General features: G+C 36.3%; 2 protein-coding genes across 2 annotated transcripts; one reads left to right on the plus strand and one right to left on the minus strand.

Moving 5' to 3' along the window:
• The first annotated feature begins 28 nt into the window (after positions 1–28).
• On the plus strand, positions 29–15,177 carry morgue (modifier of rpr and grim, ubiquitously expressed). Its single transcript, XM_089633721.1, has 8 exons — positions 29–237; positions 323–565; positions 2,588–2,765; positions 5,997–6,172; positions 6,683–6,805; positions 8,087–8,229; positions 10,507–10,678; positions 13,642–15,177. The coding sequence occupies exons 1-8, from the start codon at positions 118–120 to the stop codon at positions 13,768–13,770; spliced, it is 1,284 nt and encodes a 427-aa protein (XP_089489847.1). The 5' UTR covers positions 29–117; the 3' UTR covers positions 13,771–15,177.
• A 178-nt stretch (positions 15,178–15,355) lies between these two features.
• Positions 15,356–18,994, minus strand: LOC149422312 (proteasome subunit alpha type-6-like). The gene is made up of 5 exons (XM_089633722.1): positions 18,789–18,994; positions 18,344–18,520; positions 17,513–17,668; positions 16,456–16,729; positions 15,356–15,484 (listed from the first exon to the last, which is right to left on the minus strand). Exons 1-5 carry the CDS (start codon positions 18,862–18,864, stop codon positions 15,427–15,429), a joined length of 741 nt encoding a protein of 246 aa, XP_089489848.1. The 5' UTR covers positions 18,865–18,994; the 3' UTR covers positions 15,356–15,426.
• Positions 18,995–19,221: the final 227 nt, after the last annotated feature.

Below are 19,221 nucleotides of genomic sequence, written 5' to 3' on the forward strand. Positions count from 1 at the left end.
TACAAAAATTAAAAAGAAAGTGCAAACGTCAAAACAGTTTACAAAATAATACATGTCTGGCTGCTAAAATATTATTTTCGGCTCTTTAGAACAGATATTTTGTATGAATGTCCCAAGATGGATATTGCTAATACAGCGAAGTATTTGGAGCTCTTGGAAGGCAATGGAGATAAAGTTTCATGCGAAACCTTGTCATTGTGTAATTACAATGAACCTGATTTGCAATTCGAATTTACGGTAATTATTTTTTCTACTGATTTAAAATGACGTTTTTCCTAACAAATTCTTTGTTCTCATCTCTTGATTTATGTTTCTCTTACAGACTACGTCGTGTTACGACTGCAATGGATATTACGGGCCCTGTTTCGGGGAACCAGTTTGTCTAACATGTCATTCATTCCTCTTTCCCGACTATGCAACCTTCTTGCCCACCTCGTTCATTAGTAGCGAAAAAACTGACGACGGAGATTCTGGAAACGACGAGCCGTGCGATTTAAACTACACTTCCGAAAAAAGAGTGAACCGATCCAAATCTCAGAACAATGTGAACTTATGGATTCTTCAGGTAAGAGTCATCTTGAAAAATGTTATTTTAAAATTGCGCTGCAAAAAAATATTGTTAAATTTTGGATAGGGCCTGACACGCTTATTACGAATAATTTTTAGAAAAAAACTTTATATTCGCCTTAATTACTATAAAAGAAACCTTTTTGCATTTCGGGCGGCGGAAAATTATGCATTTTGATTTTCAATTGCGTAAAACCAAAATTCACTTCGCGAATCGATGTGGCGACAATGCGCCGCCATTAGGAACGCACTGTTATGTTGGTATCACTGATGCATTAACAAGAGCTAAATACGACCGTTGCTATCTTCGTGGGATACACATGAAAGGCGCTTAGTTATGAAAAACAGAATTATACGAAAATATGCTAGAGCAAAGCGTAGAAAGCAAAATAAAGTGTCCCCTTTATACCTCCTGCTCGCGTCAAGGCAAGAAAAACATCCCAGTTTTCAAGTAATTTAGCGGCTACGTGAGGTTTGTGTAACATGGTTTGTGATACAAAAGAAAGTGCCCCTTTATAACGCCTACTCGCGTCAAGGCAAGAAAAACATCCCAGTTTTCAAGTAGTTTACTGGCTACGCTAGGTTTGTGTAACATGGTTTGTGATACAAAAGAAAGTGCTGTATCTCCCTCAATTTTAGAAAAATTAAAGTTTGTTAACATTATAATTCTGTTGTGTTTTCATAATTTCGCGCCAATCCATTTGTATTCCACGAAGTTAGCCATAGTCGTATCTATGCAATGTATCAGGGATACCAACATAACAGTGACGTACCTAATGGCAGCTGATTGCCGCCGCATCGATTCGCGAAGTGAATTTTGGTTAAAGCAATTGAAAATTTAAATTCATAATTTTCCGCCGCCTGAAATGCAAAAAGTTTTCTTTTATAGTAATTAAGGCGAATATAAAGTTTTTTTCTAAAAAATATTCGTAATAAGCGTGTCAGGCCCTATCCAAAAATTACCAAAATATTAACCTTACTCAATTCCCACTCCAAGGATTCCATTCATTAAAGATATTATTCATAGATTTTAATTTTTTATTAACCATTTAAACATTGTACATATTTAATATGATATTAAATATATTTATAGTAAGTTGTATTTCTTAGTCCTCCTCACTAGGGTGACCTGTGCTGAGGTGAACTAAAGTTATTAATTTCTGTTTTATTAGTATGGAAATATACATTACATACAAATACACATTCATTTAAAAGTTAAGTAACTTGAGTAGAAAATCGTCTTGTATATTGATTCTTCAATAGTAACCAGCTCCTAACCCTATTCAAATCTCAAGTACGCCCAACAATTGAATTTTGGAGTCACCTCTGGTCTGGACAATACTACTAAACCTACTTGATTTTGTGCGAAGGAGGGCAGTCCGTATGATTGACAATCCATTGTTAACAGACTGATTTTAACAGACGCAATGTGGGCATGCTGAGTCTGTTCTACAGGTATTTTAGTGGAGCCTGCTCTAAGGAGCTAACAGCATTGTTCCCCGGTGCACGTGCGTGAAACTCGACGTACACGAGGGGAGCACAAGTTCACAGTTGATGTTGACTTCATGAGAACGGGCCGCTTCTTCGACTCGTTTTTGTGTAAGACTGCTCATATGTGGAACGAGTTACCTGCATCTGTTTTTCTTCCTTCATATAATCCGGGCCTCTTAAAGTCCCGTGTTAATAAATCCCTTCCTACAGCCCCTACCTTAACCCGCCTCACAATGCTGCCTAATCGGGTGGCGACATAGCTCCCAGGGGCTATACAGACAGGGGCGCTCATGTGAGGTGTCACATAAAAAAAAATAAACGGGATAAATCTCTATGAACTCTGTTAGCACCTCAATTGACCATTTAAATCGATAACTTCCAAGTTTTATAGCTGTCTTGTAAAGCCGCACCTACCAACAACAGGTTATATTGTATTATCGCTAAAACAATAATATTATGCCTAATGTGAAGCTGTAAAAAATAATAGTATTTTATTTTTTATTTGTGGTTTTATTTTGTGTATTTGTAGAATCCAATCAACAACAACCAAGATGAAGATATGCCCGAGGAGCCGGAGCCACCGATTTGTGCCGACATCATCCCTCCTAATCTTCCTGCCAACGTGGAGCACCGCTTAGAGCTGCTGTCAAACCCTCGTCCCGGAGACCAGATCGAACCGGATCTTGTACAAAGACTTCCTCCAGAAGGTACTAATAACCCTCTTAACCTGTCTCGGTGCAAACTTTGTTTTACCATTGTATTGTAATGATATTATGTAAAAGGCAATGACAGGAGACATTATTAAACGAAGACAGTCGAATGGAGTAACTTTTTGTCATCCAAATAAATCCATTTGTGAAATATTACTACGTAATATAAAACATTTTGATTTTTTTGTTAAATAATGGCTAATGCCAAGGGTTGATAATGTTTTATCACATAATTTCTTATTTCAACTAGCTGTACCCCGTTTCTCAGTCTGTCTGTTTGTGTGCTTAGTTCTTCTAAACTACATAACAGATTTTGATATGGTTTTCACTGTCATTTAAAGAATTTCTTCCGGAAGGTTTACATATAATAATACATGCATATTATATTTATAGAAAGCAGAGAAAAGGCAATGTTTTAAAATCAAGTCGTAAAAATATATTTTCGGGTACCACATTGTTAAGGCTGGCTTAACCTTATGAGATACATAATGTACTTCGGGATTGTATATCTATATAGATTGTGCCACGGAGAGAGATGTCTACTAAAAATCTAAATTAACATAAATACAAACATTTTATGGAATGGAAAATCACCCGCGTGGCCGGTCCGCGCTCTGGGTACGGATTGGGTGTGAGGCACAGGTGAGGGGATACGGGAGTGGCGCCACGCTGGGAGCGTCCGCGTCGAGTCATTATGGAATATTCTAGTGTTCAGGGAAGTCGCGTCGTCAAAGTATCTCGCTAACGCTCCCTGCATAGGCCAGTGCGTGAGTTTAGTTCTTAGTGAAAATCCAGCTGTACCTACTCACATTTCCTAAAAATGGATAGATTTTTGATAAACAAAACCAATAGTGCAAGTACTGCTGATCATGCATCGACAAGTGGCGGACGAGGAAAGAAGCGGAAATGCCGCAAATACGAAGACAGCTACTTGGATTTCGGCTTCACTTCGATAGAAGTCAACGATAAATAGAGACTGCAGTGTGTGCTCTGTTTACAAGTTCTTTCATCCGAGAGCATGAACCCAAGTAACTTGAAGCGGCACCTTGAAAAAACGCATCCCAACATGTTCGACAAACCACTTGATTTTTTCAGTAGAAATTTGAAAGATTTGCACCAAAAAACAAATGTCTTCACTAAGGAAGCGTCAGTACCAAACAATGCATTGTTGGCATCATTCAAGTTGTAGATAGAGTAGCGAAGTGTTAAAAATCCCACACTATTGCCGAGGAACCGGTTTTACCGGCTGCTGTGGACATGGTTAATATAATGATCGGAGAATCTGCGGGGAAGCTGCTTTCAAAGTTTCCTTTGTCGAACAACACCATCAATTGAAGAATTCAGCACATGGCTCAGGATCTGAATGATCAATTGAAAGAAAGTGAATTTGGACTGCAACTAGATGAGGCCACGGATAGCAAGTAGGATGCACATCTCATCTGCTATGAACAAAGGTTCAATATCTGTTTGACATCCTTGACACGTTTATGACGGAAAATAATTTGGAGTAGACAAAGTGCATCGGTGTGTGCACTGATGGTGCTCGATCAATGTCTGGTTGCTACGGAGGATTACAGGCGCTGATTCGCAGCAAAGCCCCTAATGCTCTGTGGGCCCATTGCATCATCCACAGAGAAGCACTCGCATCGAAATCGCTGAGTCAGCCACTGCATCTCATCCTAGAATGTGTAGTAAATGAGGTAAACTACATAAAAACTAGGCCACTTAAAGCAAGATTTTCAAAAAACTGCGAGGATTTGGGAGCCAATCACACGTCCCTTTTGTACTACTGTAGCTCGCCATGGTTCTAACGTGGCAATGTACTATCTCGTTCGTTTGAACTTCAACAAGAAATTCACACTTTCCAGGAAGAAGATGATCATGTGAACGCCAACAATTCATCGGATGAAGACTTTCAGCTGAAACATGCATACTTGTGCGACATATTCGAAAAACTAAATGTCTTAAATCTGTCTCTACAGGGCCATAACATGCACATAATTAAAATTGTAGAGAAGATTTCATAATTCAGGAAAAAACTACAACTGTGAAAGAGAAAAATGAGTGATTATGGAGGCAAAGATTGCTTTCCAATATTGCTACAGTACATGGCCCATAGTGGAGTTAGGTTTCACATAACTTGCTGACCCTTTTCACAGAGCACCTATCACAGTTAACTGACTAGTTTGCAAAGCACTTCGCAGAAGACCAAGTGGATTAGTTTGTGTGGATTGAAGATCGATTCCGTGGTCAAGCTCCACTAGATTTTACTACGCAAGAAGAATTAATTGACCTCTCAAGCGACAACAGCCTAAAACAAAATACGCTTGTTTGGATTTGGCGGAGTTTTGGGTATCAAATAGCAATTCTAAGTGCAAAAGCTATAAGGATCCATATCTGTGCGAAGCTGGATTTTCAGTGGTTGCTGTTATAAAGAGCAAATTTCGCTCGAAAATAAATGTGGAAAAAGAAATGAGAATAGCTGCATCAAGCCTTATTCCCCGATTCTAAAAAATTTGCAGTGAGCAACAGGCTCACCCGTCGCACTAAACACAAGAGTATGTGGAAGGTTTTGTAATAATATTTGCATTTTCTTTGTATTTTCACTTATGTTTTCCTACCAATAAATAAATGTACCTACTTGTTAATTTTAAATACGAGTTGTATTAGTTTCTTACCTGGTTTCTTCTTCATAGTCGTATAAATATGAAATATAACTACCGCAGATAGATGTTATATGACTAGGCCGTGCCTAGTCATATAACATCTGTAGTCGTGGCACACCTGTAAGTGTGCCACGACTTGGAAAAGTTTTCGAACCCCTGCTCTAGCCCCTTTGGCTTAGAAAATCTCTGAAACCCCCAATAGTGAGCTCTAGCCCCTTTGGCTTGGAAAATATCTGAAACACCTTGTAGTGAGCTCTAACCCCTTTGGCATAGAATAGTCAATATTTTATGCTCAACACAATCCGAGTTGTGTAACTACTTAGTGTAAGGAGAATATAGAAGACATGGCACGACCGAGTGAATCAGATACTTGAGTTGTGCCTTGTCAAGAGTCAGAATAATAGAAGAGTATGTAAGAGATGTATGAATGTGAATGAGCAAGGAGTGCATGCCAAGACAGTTGTTTGGCAGTCCGTCCTTTCTGAAAACAACTTATTGTTTAGTTAGGTAATTAGTAACTACTTTGTAATTTAACGTAATTATTATTTTGATTATATTTCAGTTCTCTTGTGGATATTCAGTTACCTGGACGACCTGTCCCTGTGTAGTGTGAGTATGGTTTGTCAGCAATGGAGGAACCTTCTGCAGGCGCATGTGCCCAATCAGAACTGGGCCAATTTCACTAAGAAAAGGTGGCCGCTGTACAAATCCTTAGTCAGCAACAACCTTTGGTTTAAGGTGAGTGGGAAATAAAGCAACAGTCATCTGTGTTTTTTCACCCAGTATTGAAAATGAAAGTTTTGTAATTTATTATCGATATTATTGTGAAAGTAAAAATTGATTTGTAATAATCAGTGATAAAACTGTGTCACTATTTGGGTTATCAGAACATCCAAAGTCAAGATTTGTATGAATATTAATATGTAAACACTAATATATGTACAGTGAAAATTCGTTTCCTGCCAAAATTTGTTACAAAGTTTAGTGTCACGAAATTAACATTGTTTTTTATGTCTGGGTTTCTAGATCAAATATTTAATTTCAGTTCACAAAGTAATTTCCATCATCAGCTATGGAGATTTTATATCCCCATTTTCCTATCCAAAAAAGTCAAGACAGCATATTGTTTGTTCTATATTTTTCAATAAGAAAATAGAGGTAGGTAGTAACTAATAGAATTGGATAAACATATCAGCCCAGCTTTACATAATTCAGCTAAAAAAGTGAATTTGTTTGTTTATGCTACAGACCTATCAAAGGCTGATGACATCGTGTTTCTGTTACACCTGCCTGGTGCAGATGGCTGTGCAGGCTCAACCTGTCGGAGAGGAGAATAGTTGGCGCTGGAATCGGCTCAAAACAGAAATAAAGGTTTGCCTATTCCCTTCACTGCCCGATTTAACCTGATGTTCTGATGCAAAAACAAAAATAAACTTATTTGAGATTATTCATCTCTACAGATGGGTACCTAGATTTTTTTACGTTAGCTCTACATAAAAATGAAAAAAATTATTCTACGAAAAAATTTATTTTCCTTCAGGGTGTATGTCATCTTTGGGGATGCTGTGTGGAGGGCCTTTTAAGGAAATAAAGGAGAGGAGGTTCTTGGAAGGAAAAATTTAAGAGGGGTGGGTAAGAATCTGGGAGTCAGTGTGTCCAGGAGTGATATATGAATCCATCCTTCCTACTGCGGTGCTAGGTAAAAGGTTGAAAGAATCTGCCAGCCGTGTAAAGAATGCCCAACTTTTTTGCAGCCATATTTACTCGGGTTTCAATGGAGTCTCTTTTACATCGATATATATCTCTCCGTTAAGGAAGATGCTTCTATTAAAGTGCACCTTCAGTGATCAATCTCCCTCCCTTTCTACTCAGACATAATATTGCAGGGACCAAAGGATTTGTCAATAATAACCACTCACAGGAGGCCCAGAGGAAATAATTTCAGGCCCTCAGGGCCTATGTCATCTTTTGGGATGCTGTGTGGAGAGAGGCGGTACCCAAACCCGCCTCCCAAATTAATAATGATAAAATGGTTGACTTTATAAATAAAATAAGGGCCTCAAGGGCGCTTTATACACGGTATCAAGGGGGAAAAGGGTGAATCTATATCACATAGAAAACACAATAAAAAAAAATTCCATCTGAGCATTTCAATATTTAAAAAAAAAAAAAAATCCTTTTTTTTTTCAGAAACAAAAGGTGAAAATTTGAAGCCGGGTCTATGCTTCGACACATTTTGAAAGACAGTAAACAACTGATATTAACCCCTTAGCGGTCGATTTTTTTCAAATATGATTAAAAACTAAAAAAAATTCAAACTCAAACTTGATTTACTCGAAAGCGAAAGCTCTAATCAAAAAAAGTTATACCGTAAAATTGAGTCCAGATCTGATGTAGATTTACCGTTTATACCAGTAGTTTCAGAATACCATGTATTTTGTTAAAGTTGTTAGCCCTTTCTGAATAATTACATTTTTAAGTATCAAAATGACTTTCTGACTTCTAACTAATCGTACTGTCATTCCAAGAGTGTGGTCCCATTATGCTGAAAGCTTTACTCCTAAATTTCGCAGCATTCATAGGAGAGGGTTCAGATAGTCTGTCTGACCGACCTGAGTGTGAATTGCCTTAAAATAATAATTGTGATTTTAGGTCCTACATAATGACCCTCCTGAAGGGATCGCGGCTATTCCGCTGGACGCCAAATGTTGTCATTGGCAAGCCACTTTGACTGGGCCCATTGGCTCTCCATATGAAGGGGGACTATTCTACCTTTACATACAAGTTCCTTACAGGTAATAAATAATATGATTAAATCAATTCAACGCAGATATTACTAGTAGTTCTGTGAACAGTAGACCTTGCATCCAAAAAATTGTATTTCTAATTTTCTCTTATTTAATAAATCAAAACTGAAATTTCTCCCGAAATCATAAGATTTGTAAGCACGTAGGTACTTAACCTTTTAAATGCCAGTAGGTAGAAGTGTAGCTGTGCACAGCAGGCCAAGAATGCGAGTTAACTCGCTCTTGGCACAGAAGCGGTTAAGGCGATGCACTACGTCGTGTAATATTTTAAATTGAGCCGCTATCAATAACAACCCTTACGTAGATGGCGATAAGGTTTAAATTCCCGCTTAACACCATCCGCCTGTTTTGATTTATGCAAGAAACAAACATGGCCAAAAAGTGCCTTTTATTTTATTTTGTGGATGTTCAGGCAAAAATATTTAATTTTTTTCCCATCATTTTATAAATAACTTAATTCGCCTCATTATACAGTAAAATCATAACCAAAAATGGGTTCGTAAGTAGGAGATTTTGAACTTTAAAGCAGTTTTTATAGACCTTATACATTATTTTTTTCTGGTCTTATAAAAAGACTTATCTAAAATATACTCGATTATTTCAAACGCCAAGATGTATTCTACTCGCAGTATTTAATTAAAGCATCTGAAACATTTTTAGGCCACTAAATTTTCAAACCAAAAACACATGATTTTGCATTACTACGTATGGCATCGCCTTAAATACTTACCTAATGACAATTCTTTTTTCAAACATCTTCAGACCGGTAAGTACCATAATATTAATTATTCCGATTTGACAGCTAATAGTAGGAATCAGGATCATGTGAACTTTGACAGGATAAAAAGGTAGTACCCAACAAGGCCCCCCTCTTGAACCGGAATGTAACAAACAAATTTACATACAGATGAAATGCAATATGGTTGAATTAAAACAGGTCTTCGCTACGCTCGGTCATTTATGCAAATATGTAGTGATAGTGGTGTATTGTATCAATTATTCATCATTGTGATAATGTTAATAATTATCCACACATTTTTGCAACATTGTTAATTATTTAAGAACAAAAAATTGACCCAATTTTGGGTAAACTTCGGTTTATGGGCGAAATTCCTAAAAAATAAAACTAGTTATTTTTATACTAACTTTGGGCCGGGGAATCCGAATCTGGAAGAATTAGGTTGCGGCAAGCAATATTAACTGAATTACACGACTTTAAAATTTCGACGCACAAACAATTTAACTGGCCATTTTGAACGCTTTCTGACAATAAAACTAGTTATCTTTATACATCTTTATACTAACTTTGGGCCGGGGAAACCGAATCCGAAAGAATTAGGTTGGGGCAAGCAATATAAACTGAAATACACGACTTAAAAATTTTCGATGCAGAACAAAATACAATACGCCATTTTCGACACGTTGTTGACAATAAAATCCATAGAAAAATAACCAAAGATATATCACCATATAAAATTAAGTGTTGCTAGTAAGCAATAATATCAATAACGTAAAATAACATGTTTATAATTTCAGTAATATTTCTTATTCAAACAGTTAGATTTAGGTTTATTATCACGAAAGGTGAGTTTTTATGTCGGGGGAGACGAAAAAAATATGCATTTTATATTTTAATTTTGCTAACATTAATTCTTCCAGATTCGGATTCCCCGGCCCAAAGTTAGTACATATAAAAATAACTAGTTTTATTTTTTAGGAATTTCGCCCATAAACCGAATTTTTTGCAGTCATTTAAAAGAAAATGTAATAATTATTTCCCAAGGACTTATCTCTAGTTATCTACATAACATTTATAATATCACTGTTTTGGTTTCGATTTTGTGGCTTGCTTCTAAAAGGGCCAATATGAGTTTTCTCTGTATATATTATTTTTGCCATTTCGCCTCAAAATTGGGTTATCTTATTGGGCTATCATCTAGGAATTCTAAAAGAACCTACTGATTTTGAGTAAGGATTTTTCGATTTTCGAAAAAACACAAAAAAAAAACGATTTTCTTAAAATTAAAACTCGCTAACAAGAACAATAATTTTAAAAAATTACGACATAGTTTCTACGCACAATAGATTTTGACCGTCACAGTCATGGACCAGCTCAATAAGTTATTTTTGAATGTGAAAAATTAAGTTAAATATGAAATAAATTTTTAAAATTGGTGCCTTCAATTTAAATGTAATATTAATGTTAGTATCGTAAACATGTTTTGTTCTAAGTACAGTTAAACTGATTTTGGATAATCTTTTCAGCTATCCACTAAACCCGCCTGTTGTCAGATTTCTAACAAAAATATTGCACCCGAACATTTCAAGACACGGAGACGTGGGTATAGACTGCATACACCACAACTGGTCTCTTGCGCTCACCATTAGCAAGGTCCTGATCTCCATCCAGAGCCTCTTGACAGATCCATATACCAAGGTAAGTTAACAAGTAGCTGGCTCTCTTGATCAAACCCATCATGACAATAACTAGTAGAAAGCCGTCCCAGTTTCACAATGGTCAAACCCTTCTTACATCTGCGATCAGTGCTATTTAAAATTGAACGGTCCCTGTTAAATGACCTCGGTCCATTTTAGTTTTTTGATCAGCTGTCGAAACATTTTCGTATAGGTAAGTTTTTAGATTCTCACGGCCAAAAGCATTTTTGTTGTTTGTTTTTGGGGTGTTATGCCGTGTTGCGCTAACTCCTTCTTTAGCCAACGTTTCGGACAGCGTTGCAGTGTCCATCATCAGGGCAGATCCGGTAGATCCGAAGATGTGTGATGGACACTGCAACGCTGTCCGAAACGTCGGCTAAAGAAGGAGTTAGCGCAACACGGCATAACACCCCAAAAACAAACAACAAAAATTTTCGTATAGGTTTGACGGTCTCCGTGGTCGAGGGGTAAGGCTCTCGACTAGCAAGCGGGAAGTCACGGGTTCAAAAACCAGCAAATAAATTTTATTTGATTAATTTGTGTTATTTTTATTTTTTTTATTTTTTAACTCCACACAGGAGGCCCTGAAGAAAATAATTTCCCTCAGGGCCTATGTCATCTTTGGGGATGACATAGGCCAACAAACTTTAACAAATTACTTGTATATAATGTACCATATATTTGCGGCACGTTCCCGAGTGGAAGATACTTTCAGTATCGCCCTGGTGTAAGACCACCATTCAGAATTGAAATGCTGCTTGAAATGGCTTTGGCGTGTTTGGTGACCAGATCTGAATAGCCAGGTATTTCCTCATCTCCTTCCCCTCCCCGCTACGTTCAGCTTCACAACAATTGGGGATGCCATAGTCTGACTGGCTCCAGACGGTTGCGAGCAGTTGGAACTCCTGTGCGGTTTTACATTAAAAAAGGTTCCTTTTCCCCCGAGGTTGGGATTCCACTATTTGGACGATCATTTGTATTGTGCCGTTTTTGTGCAAAATCCCCTCAAGGGACCTTAGTCTCATAATCGTCAATTTTTGTACAGCAAATCAAATGATGTTTTGAGGTCTTTTCATTCTTTTTTAGTGTTATTTCAACCGCCATGCTAGGGATGAAGGAATGCCCCTGTGTTATGGCGGGTGAAATTTACAGATAGAAGATTTTCGTAATACGCATAATAATAGTTAGTAAATTATACAATACCAATTTAGTTCATATTTTATCTGATAAATAATAAGTTAATTATTAATTGAACATTGATAAGTATAATATTTTATATGATTTAAGACAATTGAGGAATGTGAGAGATGTGTGAAGGGAGATTAGGGGTTAAAGTGTAGAATGTATGGGTGTTATGATTGAAATGTATTGCAGATGTGCAGATTGAAAGTATGGAGCTGGGTTTCGGTTTTTAGGATATCGGGGAGAAGGTTGAAGATTTTAGCAGTTAGGTAGGTGAATTGTCTTTGTGCTGATACAGTATGTAAGTAGGTTGGTTATTAGTTGTGTTGTAAGAGTGTTTTTTATTGTATTTGTACAAGAAATGTATATTTAAGAAATTATACTTAATAGAGTCGAATATCTTGTCGGTCGCTTGTTAATAACACATATTACCATTTGTTTTGCTTTTTGCAGAGGACAATAATAGTTTGAGCACAGCCACCTCAAATGATGATGCTGTATGCTATTATGGATTAGCACAGAGCACAGTATACTGATTTAAGTGTTGTAGGAGTAAGAATATTTCTAAGAGTTCGATATACACAAGATAGCAGGGAATTAGGCTGACTAACGGCCGCTGTTCCCAATCCTAATAATCAAATTCTACGCGAATCACCACTGCACTACGTAATTCCAACACACAATAATTGCTTAAGCAAGCCGCTCAGTCTAAGCCAGCCGGACAGTTGGATTAGCCATAAGCAATATGTAAGTAAAAAACTAGTTACACAAAGTGTCGACAGAGTGAAAAAATACCGCGAATCAATGATCAAATGTCACTCTGACATTCGACAGTCGCGCTCCTTTCAGTTTTTTGTGTTGCATTTGTCATTATCATTTTGTGTGAAGTTCTTCGCGCGCTTTGCTTTTATCTCCATTTTAAGGTTTGTTTGGGTTTGTTTTGCTGTCGCACGGAGAAAAAACTTACGTCGATCTGCCAAATCAAATGAGAAGTCCCGATTGTGGCATCACGTTCAAGTTGTCACTTTATTTTTAATATATTATATACGTTAGTTTAAAAAATATGAAATACCAGTTTATGAATAACGGTATTTAAAAGAAGTAATGTGTATTAATAAGAGCTACAACAATCAACTCTTTAATACTAATTTAACATAGAAAGTTTTTAATTCGATGTCATTTTATTGTCTATGGTAATGTGCGGTAGTGTGTGGGGCTACTTAAGATTTTCAAAGACAAAATGATTGGGAACAACGCAAATCGAACGTTCCCTACAAAATGCTTAAAAATCGCTTGGCTGAGCAAAAACAAAGATTTGAACTTAGATGACGATTAAAAAGTTGGGAACAGCGGCCGTAAGTCCTTATTTAATTGATTTAAAATGAAGAATTCACTCCTGAAATTTTTTGTCAGTATATTTAATTATTTTGTTCTTCCTCGACGTCGCTACTAGATGTCGTTTTCTTGTGCAGCTCTTTTACTCATATTGGGTTATTTTTATAAATTTAGAAATGTGATTTCATGTTAATGTGTAGATTTTTAGATAGATGGTGCTATTTATTTTATTATAATTACATAAAAGTAATGTTGTTATGCTTGTCAGCTGATTGCAATTATTCAAAAGCTGAAAGCGAGAATCGGCTAAAAAATTCATAGCGGCTCTGATCAACAATTGGCTTGTGCTCGTAACTATACTGCCAAACACATTTTCTAGTACAGTTCATAGAAGATTCATCCTAGGACCTCCTCTCAAAAATATTTACTGGATGTTTTCTTTTCCAGATCTGCATGGAGCCTGCACTAGGACACATGTATACAACGGATCGTAAAAAGTTTGAACATTTGGCCCGACAGTGGACGTGGAAATATGCCATGCACGATGCTCTCATGCATCAACCTGAATTTAAATAGTAGGATATGTAATGTGCCTGTATTCTGTAGCTTGGAAAGCAATGTTGTTTCAGTAATACGCTTTTCATATAATTGAATGCTCCGACAGCTAGATAGCGATTGTTCTGCCATTATACTTTCAGCATCCCCCACGTCACGTGATGTTCAGGAGTCAGTAACTTTGTAATATATTCTTTGCCATGCGGGCAGCTATCAAACATGGCTTAACCAAGCAGTGATTCTAATGGACAAATTAGAAGATAATATGATTATCAGATGTACAAAGATGAAACCAATTACCATACAGACCGACTGATAATTGATACAAATTATAGAAGAATGTAATAAGACATACATAATAAGATTATGTTATAAGCAAGAAGTTAGTTTGAAAATATTACGACATGTAGGCATGAGAGGATCTTCCATATGTATTACGGCAGACAATTTTTAAGCACCCCTCCTCTTTTCTGTACTTCCATAAACCGACGTTACGCTAGATAACTCACCTCCAACACCTTTTTATGGTATTTTTCACTATTTACAATCTTTTTATTAATTCTTCGTATGCTTATATCGCTTTAGAGCAATTCACAACCTTAAATGTATGGTAAAAGTTTATCAGTTGTGTAAAATTTAAAACACATTTATTAGTAAGGCTCTTAGATTTTATCATTTTTATGTTGGATAAAAATGATTAGTTTACATTTATTACTTACCCCGCCACGCGTTGCTGTGGCTCAGTGTCTGTCCAGATAGAGAAACAACAGTGCGTGCTGCTACGTCCAACAGATGGCGCAGTTTAAAAAAAAAACATGTTTTTACCCGTCACAGTTGACACCTATATAATATAGGTATATAAAAACACACGCTTATTCGAATACAACGTTGTTTCAAAATTACAAAACAATCAATGAAGAACTTTTGAAGATTTAAGATTTTGAATAAACAAACATTTACATTTTTATCTATATAAATAAAAATGTTAATGTTTTTTATCTATTTAAATAAAAAATGTTCGTTTGTTCAAAATCTTAAATCTCCGAAAGTTCTTTATACTGCGGGGTACATTTAGTTTATCTATGTACATTATCATTTTATTCAAATTGCATATAGATGTAAATAAAATATTATGTTAATACATAATATTTTATAATGTGCTGAAAACAAGGAAAAAACATCGGCCAAACATAAGACGTATAGCTGACATGTTTAGAACGTTTAGGTGACATGGGGTGTGCTTTCCGCCTACAATAAACTACATAATATTAAGATGTTTTTACTCATGAATTATTAAGTGAAATTACCGGAAACTGCCAAGAATATTGCTTCAAATTTATTCCCCTATATTATAATTGGAAGCACTTTCTTGCTTTAATACACGGTTTTTAAATAATTCTGTAAAATTGTTTTATTATATTAATAAATTTCCACTACATATAATTTTTTTTTCATTCTATGTAGGTTATACACACGCACACATAAATTTTTTATAATCACTTCTGTGGTTCTAAAAAGCAGATAAACTCATATTCTGAAATGTCGGGTTTCTCTAAACCCAAAAATTTATTAATACCTCCACTTAACAATTTATAAAAAATGCAGATTGTATAAAATTAGTTTATTAAAAAAGGGAAAATGTTAGTAAACATACTTATAGTATTTTTCACATAACAGTTAATCTCTTTCGGAGATCGCGATGAGGTGTTTATCTATTTCAGACTCAGACAGGACCCTGTGGACAAAGAAAAGAAATAAATAAGAACATAAAAAGATTATCGCCATAATATTATGTATACTCAGATACATCTTCTTAAAAATTCTCTTGAAATGGATTTGAATTTGTTTAAATATTCTTTATTGGATATCCTGACATTCCTTGCTTTCTACTATGTATGTAGTTCAAGTTTCAAATCATGTTGATATATATAAATGTAGTCATTTATCTTTGAGTTGGAGGTTTAATTTCAATGCAGCATAAAAATAGTTTATCGTCTATGTAATTTCAATACAGCGTAGGAGTCAATAATTAAAAAAAAATACTTTTTTTGGGCGCTTTCAGTTGAGCAGCACAAGATTGATTGGTGCTTTCAAACTTTGAAATGGACCAAGAGATTGCTTGTACTCCTTAAAGTCAATACTGCCAATAAACCATCCCCAGTACATAATCAAGCAGATTGAACATTTACAAATGGTTCTTCCACAGTGTTGGACTTACGCTGATGACATATATGGTTCTTCCGCAGTATTGGACTTACACTGATGATATATTACATGGTTCTTCCGCGCTTTTGGACTTACACTGATGACATATATGGTTCTTCCGCAGTATTGGACTTACACTGATGATATATTACATGGTTCTTCCGAGCTATTGGACTTACACTGATGATATATTACATGGTTCTTCCGCGCTTTTGGACTTACACTGATGACATATATGGTTCTTCCGCAGTATTGGACTTACACTGATGATATATTACATGGTTCTTCCGAGCTATTGGACTTACACTGATGACATATTACATGGTTCTTCCGCAGCATTGGACATACACTGATGATATATTACATTAACATGAATTATCATTGATATTATTCAGATGTGTGTTGTACACATAGCTGGTTCTTACATTGTGACCTTGCATAGATGGCTTTACAAGAATCATTAATAAATAACATATTTAAAGAATACGCATGTAAACTTACACAAACTTAGGATTTTCCTTGCAAACAACTCCAACTTCAATTTCTGACGGTTTGAAGTCCACAGAGAGAACGGTGGACAAGCAAGAGATGGCCATCTGGATTGCCTCATCGTAGGTGTAATCTTGCTTTTTCTTTAGCTTCTTCTCCAGGTAGCTGTTGGCCTCCGTCTGCTTGGCTCCCACCGAGATGGCCTGGTAGTCGCAGAAGTAGCCAGCGGGATCCGTCTTGTAGACGCAGGGTCCCTTCTCGGCGTCGAAAGCTATCAGCATCATACCTGTTAAAAAAACGACATTATTATTGTAATAATTATAATTTTTATTATTCTTCTTCGTATGGTGGAGAGTGTGGAGGTCAAAATGGGATGCTGTGGTGATCCAGTCAGTCGAAGGCATCAGGGGTCACTTGGTTCAGCACAGATGTGCCTACAGGAACTGATGAAGGAGACATTCTTCTAAGATGCGATAACTTTTATTGATTTTATTCATTTGTATGCCCAAGCTACTACGCACATATTTTAGATTAACATTTTATAAGGTTGATGATGCTGGATTAAAACACCTAATGAAGGAAGACAAGGGCAGAATGAAGGGGAAGGAGCTTGGGAGTGACAGATGATAGTGAATGCTGATTGTTTCATTGATGTCGAAGATTATATTAGCATATTATTTTTGCAAGATCATAACTTTGTTACAAGCCATTTAAGCTATTGTTCCAACTCAAATCAATTTTATTTATTACAGTTAACTGGGTTTGAAACCCAAAATCTCTAGGCCCAAAGCCAAAGCTCTTTACAGCTTTGCTACAGAGTTTGTCAACTTAGACAAAAGCTCCTAAATCAACCTCGGACAATGGAAATGGAATGGCTCTGCCATGGAAATAGCCAGTTAATTAAATAGGAGTGAAAAAAATAAGATCCATGTGAATAGTAAATTCCATTGTGAACTTGGTTGGTTGTTGTAATAAACCTTGGTTCTATACAGGGAACATTGGAGGAAATTTATAGTGGTCTTCATCCATAAATGGTAATATGGAAGAAATCAAATGTATTGCTACTCACTGCAGCCGAGTGGCCTCATCTCGGCATTCTGCGTGTACACCTGGGAGATGTCAGCGATGCGGCGGCAAAGGACATCCACGGGGATGTCGTAGCCGTTCTTGTAATGCCAGTTGCCGGCCTCGTACCGAGCCCTCTGGACCTGCGACTTGCTGTCAGCTGCAAGACAAATATATCACGTTATAAAAAGTACTTAAAATAAAAATCAATTATTGTGGTAAATATTTACGTAACTGCGGCACAGATTATGGATATTATACTTCGTTTCAACTTAATTACTGCAAGAAACAACTATTTGCTAATGTCTTTCTCAAGCGTCTCCGACTTCTTCCACCCTTACTACAGTAGAGACTGTATACCACAATGTTACTGTTAAAAAACTATATTACATCAACTTCAATTCGACTCTGTATCTCATTTCGGTGCAGAGATATCACGTTAAGTATTCCTCGGGCGTTCCCGACTTCTACCACTCAATCCATTATATAGACACTCCTGGCACTAATAAGAATAAACTTTGAAATTTTCAGCTATATCGTTGGAGAAATTTCGGAGATTTAAGATTTTGAACAAATGAACATTTATATAGATTTTAAAGCAGCATTTTCAATTCCCCCAATGCAAATAGTTGTCTTTTATAGTAGTTAAGTTGAATCGAAGGGTTTTTTTCAAAAAATATATTCGTAAAAAGCGTGGGCCGGCTGTTCTAAAAGTTTATCGTTCCTTGTAATAATTAAATTGAGATGAAGTGCAATTTCCATAATCTGTGCCTATTAAAATTTCGGCAGTTAGGTAAATATTTACCGGTTTTTCTTATAAAGGTGATGGTCTTACCTATCATTCCTGTCATTACACAGCCAATATTCTCAGTCAACTGGAAGAGATGGGTAACTGATGAAGGATCTAACAGCTTATCGGGGACTTTCCTCTGAGTTGCACAAACTGCTACATTGTTTCCTCTTAGTGCCACGGAGGTCAGACCTCCTTGGTTGATGGCTTTGAAGGCATATTCTGTGAGAAACAAAACAGTACATTATTTGCTAAGATGTTTCTTCCAAGGCGGTGTTCGTTTGTACAATTTTGATGTAAAATTTACGGGGTGGGACAAATAAAATATGGTATTATGATTGCCAACTATCATTCAACGTTAAAAGTATTTGATTAAAACACATAAATAAGTAAATACATTCAAATTATGACAGTCATTGTAAAGGAACCGAGTGACGTTAATGGATGCTTGATATCGTAAAAAGTAGAATCCCTCGAAACGCAAACTTACCGACTTGATAAAGTCTTCCTTCCGGGGAAAATATAGTGATATGCCTATCAAAACCGGCACTGCTTCCTCTAGACATTTTTATAGAAATTTAGTAGACGGCAAACGAGCTACAGGAGGAGGTTAGTTTAGTTCGGTTTGGTTGGAAATTTTTGTTATTTCACTCAGGTTGTCTATTCTCGAATTTTTCAGTGTCATGTCGTCTATGGACTTTTAATTGTCTATGGTATTTCTAAAAGTAAAATCTCCTATAGACACTCACTTTGATTAGTTTAACCGAGAGTGGTTTATTTATGGTTTAACCACTGCCGTCTCTATTTACATAGCCGTGCTGTACATTTGGCGGGAAGTCAAATTTCAAAATAAAGAGGCCTATTTCCCCAAGAAGCAAAAACATCATTCCAGCTCTGATTTTAAAGGTTCTAATGAATTTAAT

Source organism: Hesperophylax consimilis, chromosome 7 (assembly GCF_061612785.1).
Source record: "Hesperophylax consimilis isolate HC1 chromosome 7, BYU_Hcon_1.0, whole genome shotgun sequence".
In the NCBI taxonomy this organism is placed as follows: domain Eukaryota; kingdom Metazoa; phylum Arthropoda; class Insecta; order Trichoptera; family Limnephilidae; genus Hesperophylax; species Hesperophylax consimilis.

Bases quoted from the DNA above. Each gene is read 5' to 3' on its own strand.
- morgue (XM_089633721.1), top strand. From the start codon at position 118: ATGGATATTGCTAATACAGCGAAGTATTTGGAGCTCTTGGAAGGCAAT. The intron at 238-322 runs GTAATTATTTTT...TTTCTCTTACAG, and splicing joins ATTTGCAATTCGAATTTACG to ACTACGTCGTGTTACGACTG. The intron at 8,230-10,506 runs GTAATAAATAAT...TAATCTTTTCAG, and splicing joins TACATACAAGTTCCTTACAG to CTATCCACTAAACCCGCCTG.
- LOC149422312 (XM_089633722.1), bottom strand. From the start codon at position 18,864: ATGTCTAGAGGAAGCAGTGCCGGTTTTGATAGGCATATCACTATATTT. The intron at 17,669-18,343 runs GTAAGACCATCA...TTTGTCTTGCAG, and splicing joins TGTAATGACAGGAATGATAG to CTGACAGCAAGTCGCAGGTC. The intron at 15,485-16,455 runs GTAAGTTTACAT...CTTTGTCCACAG, and splicing joins AAGGAAAATCCTAAGTTTGT to GGTCCTGTCTGAGTCTGAAA.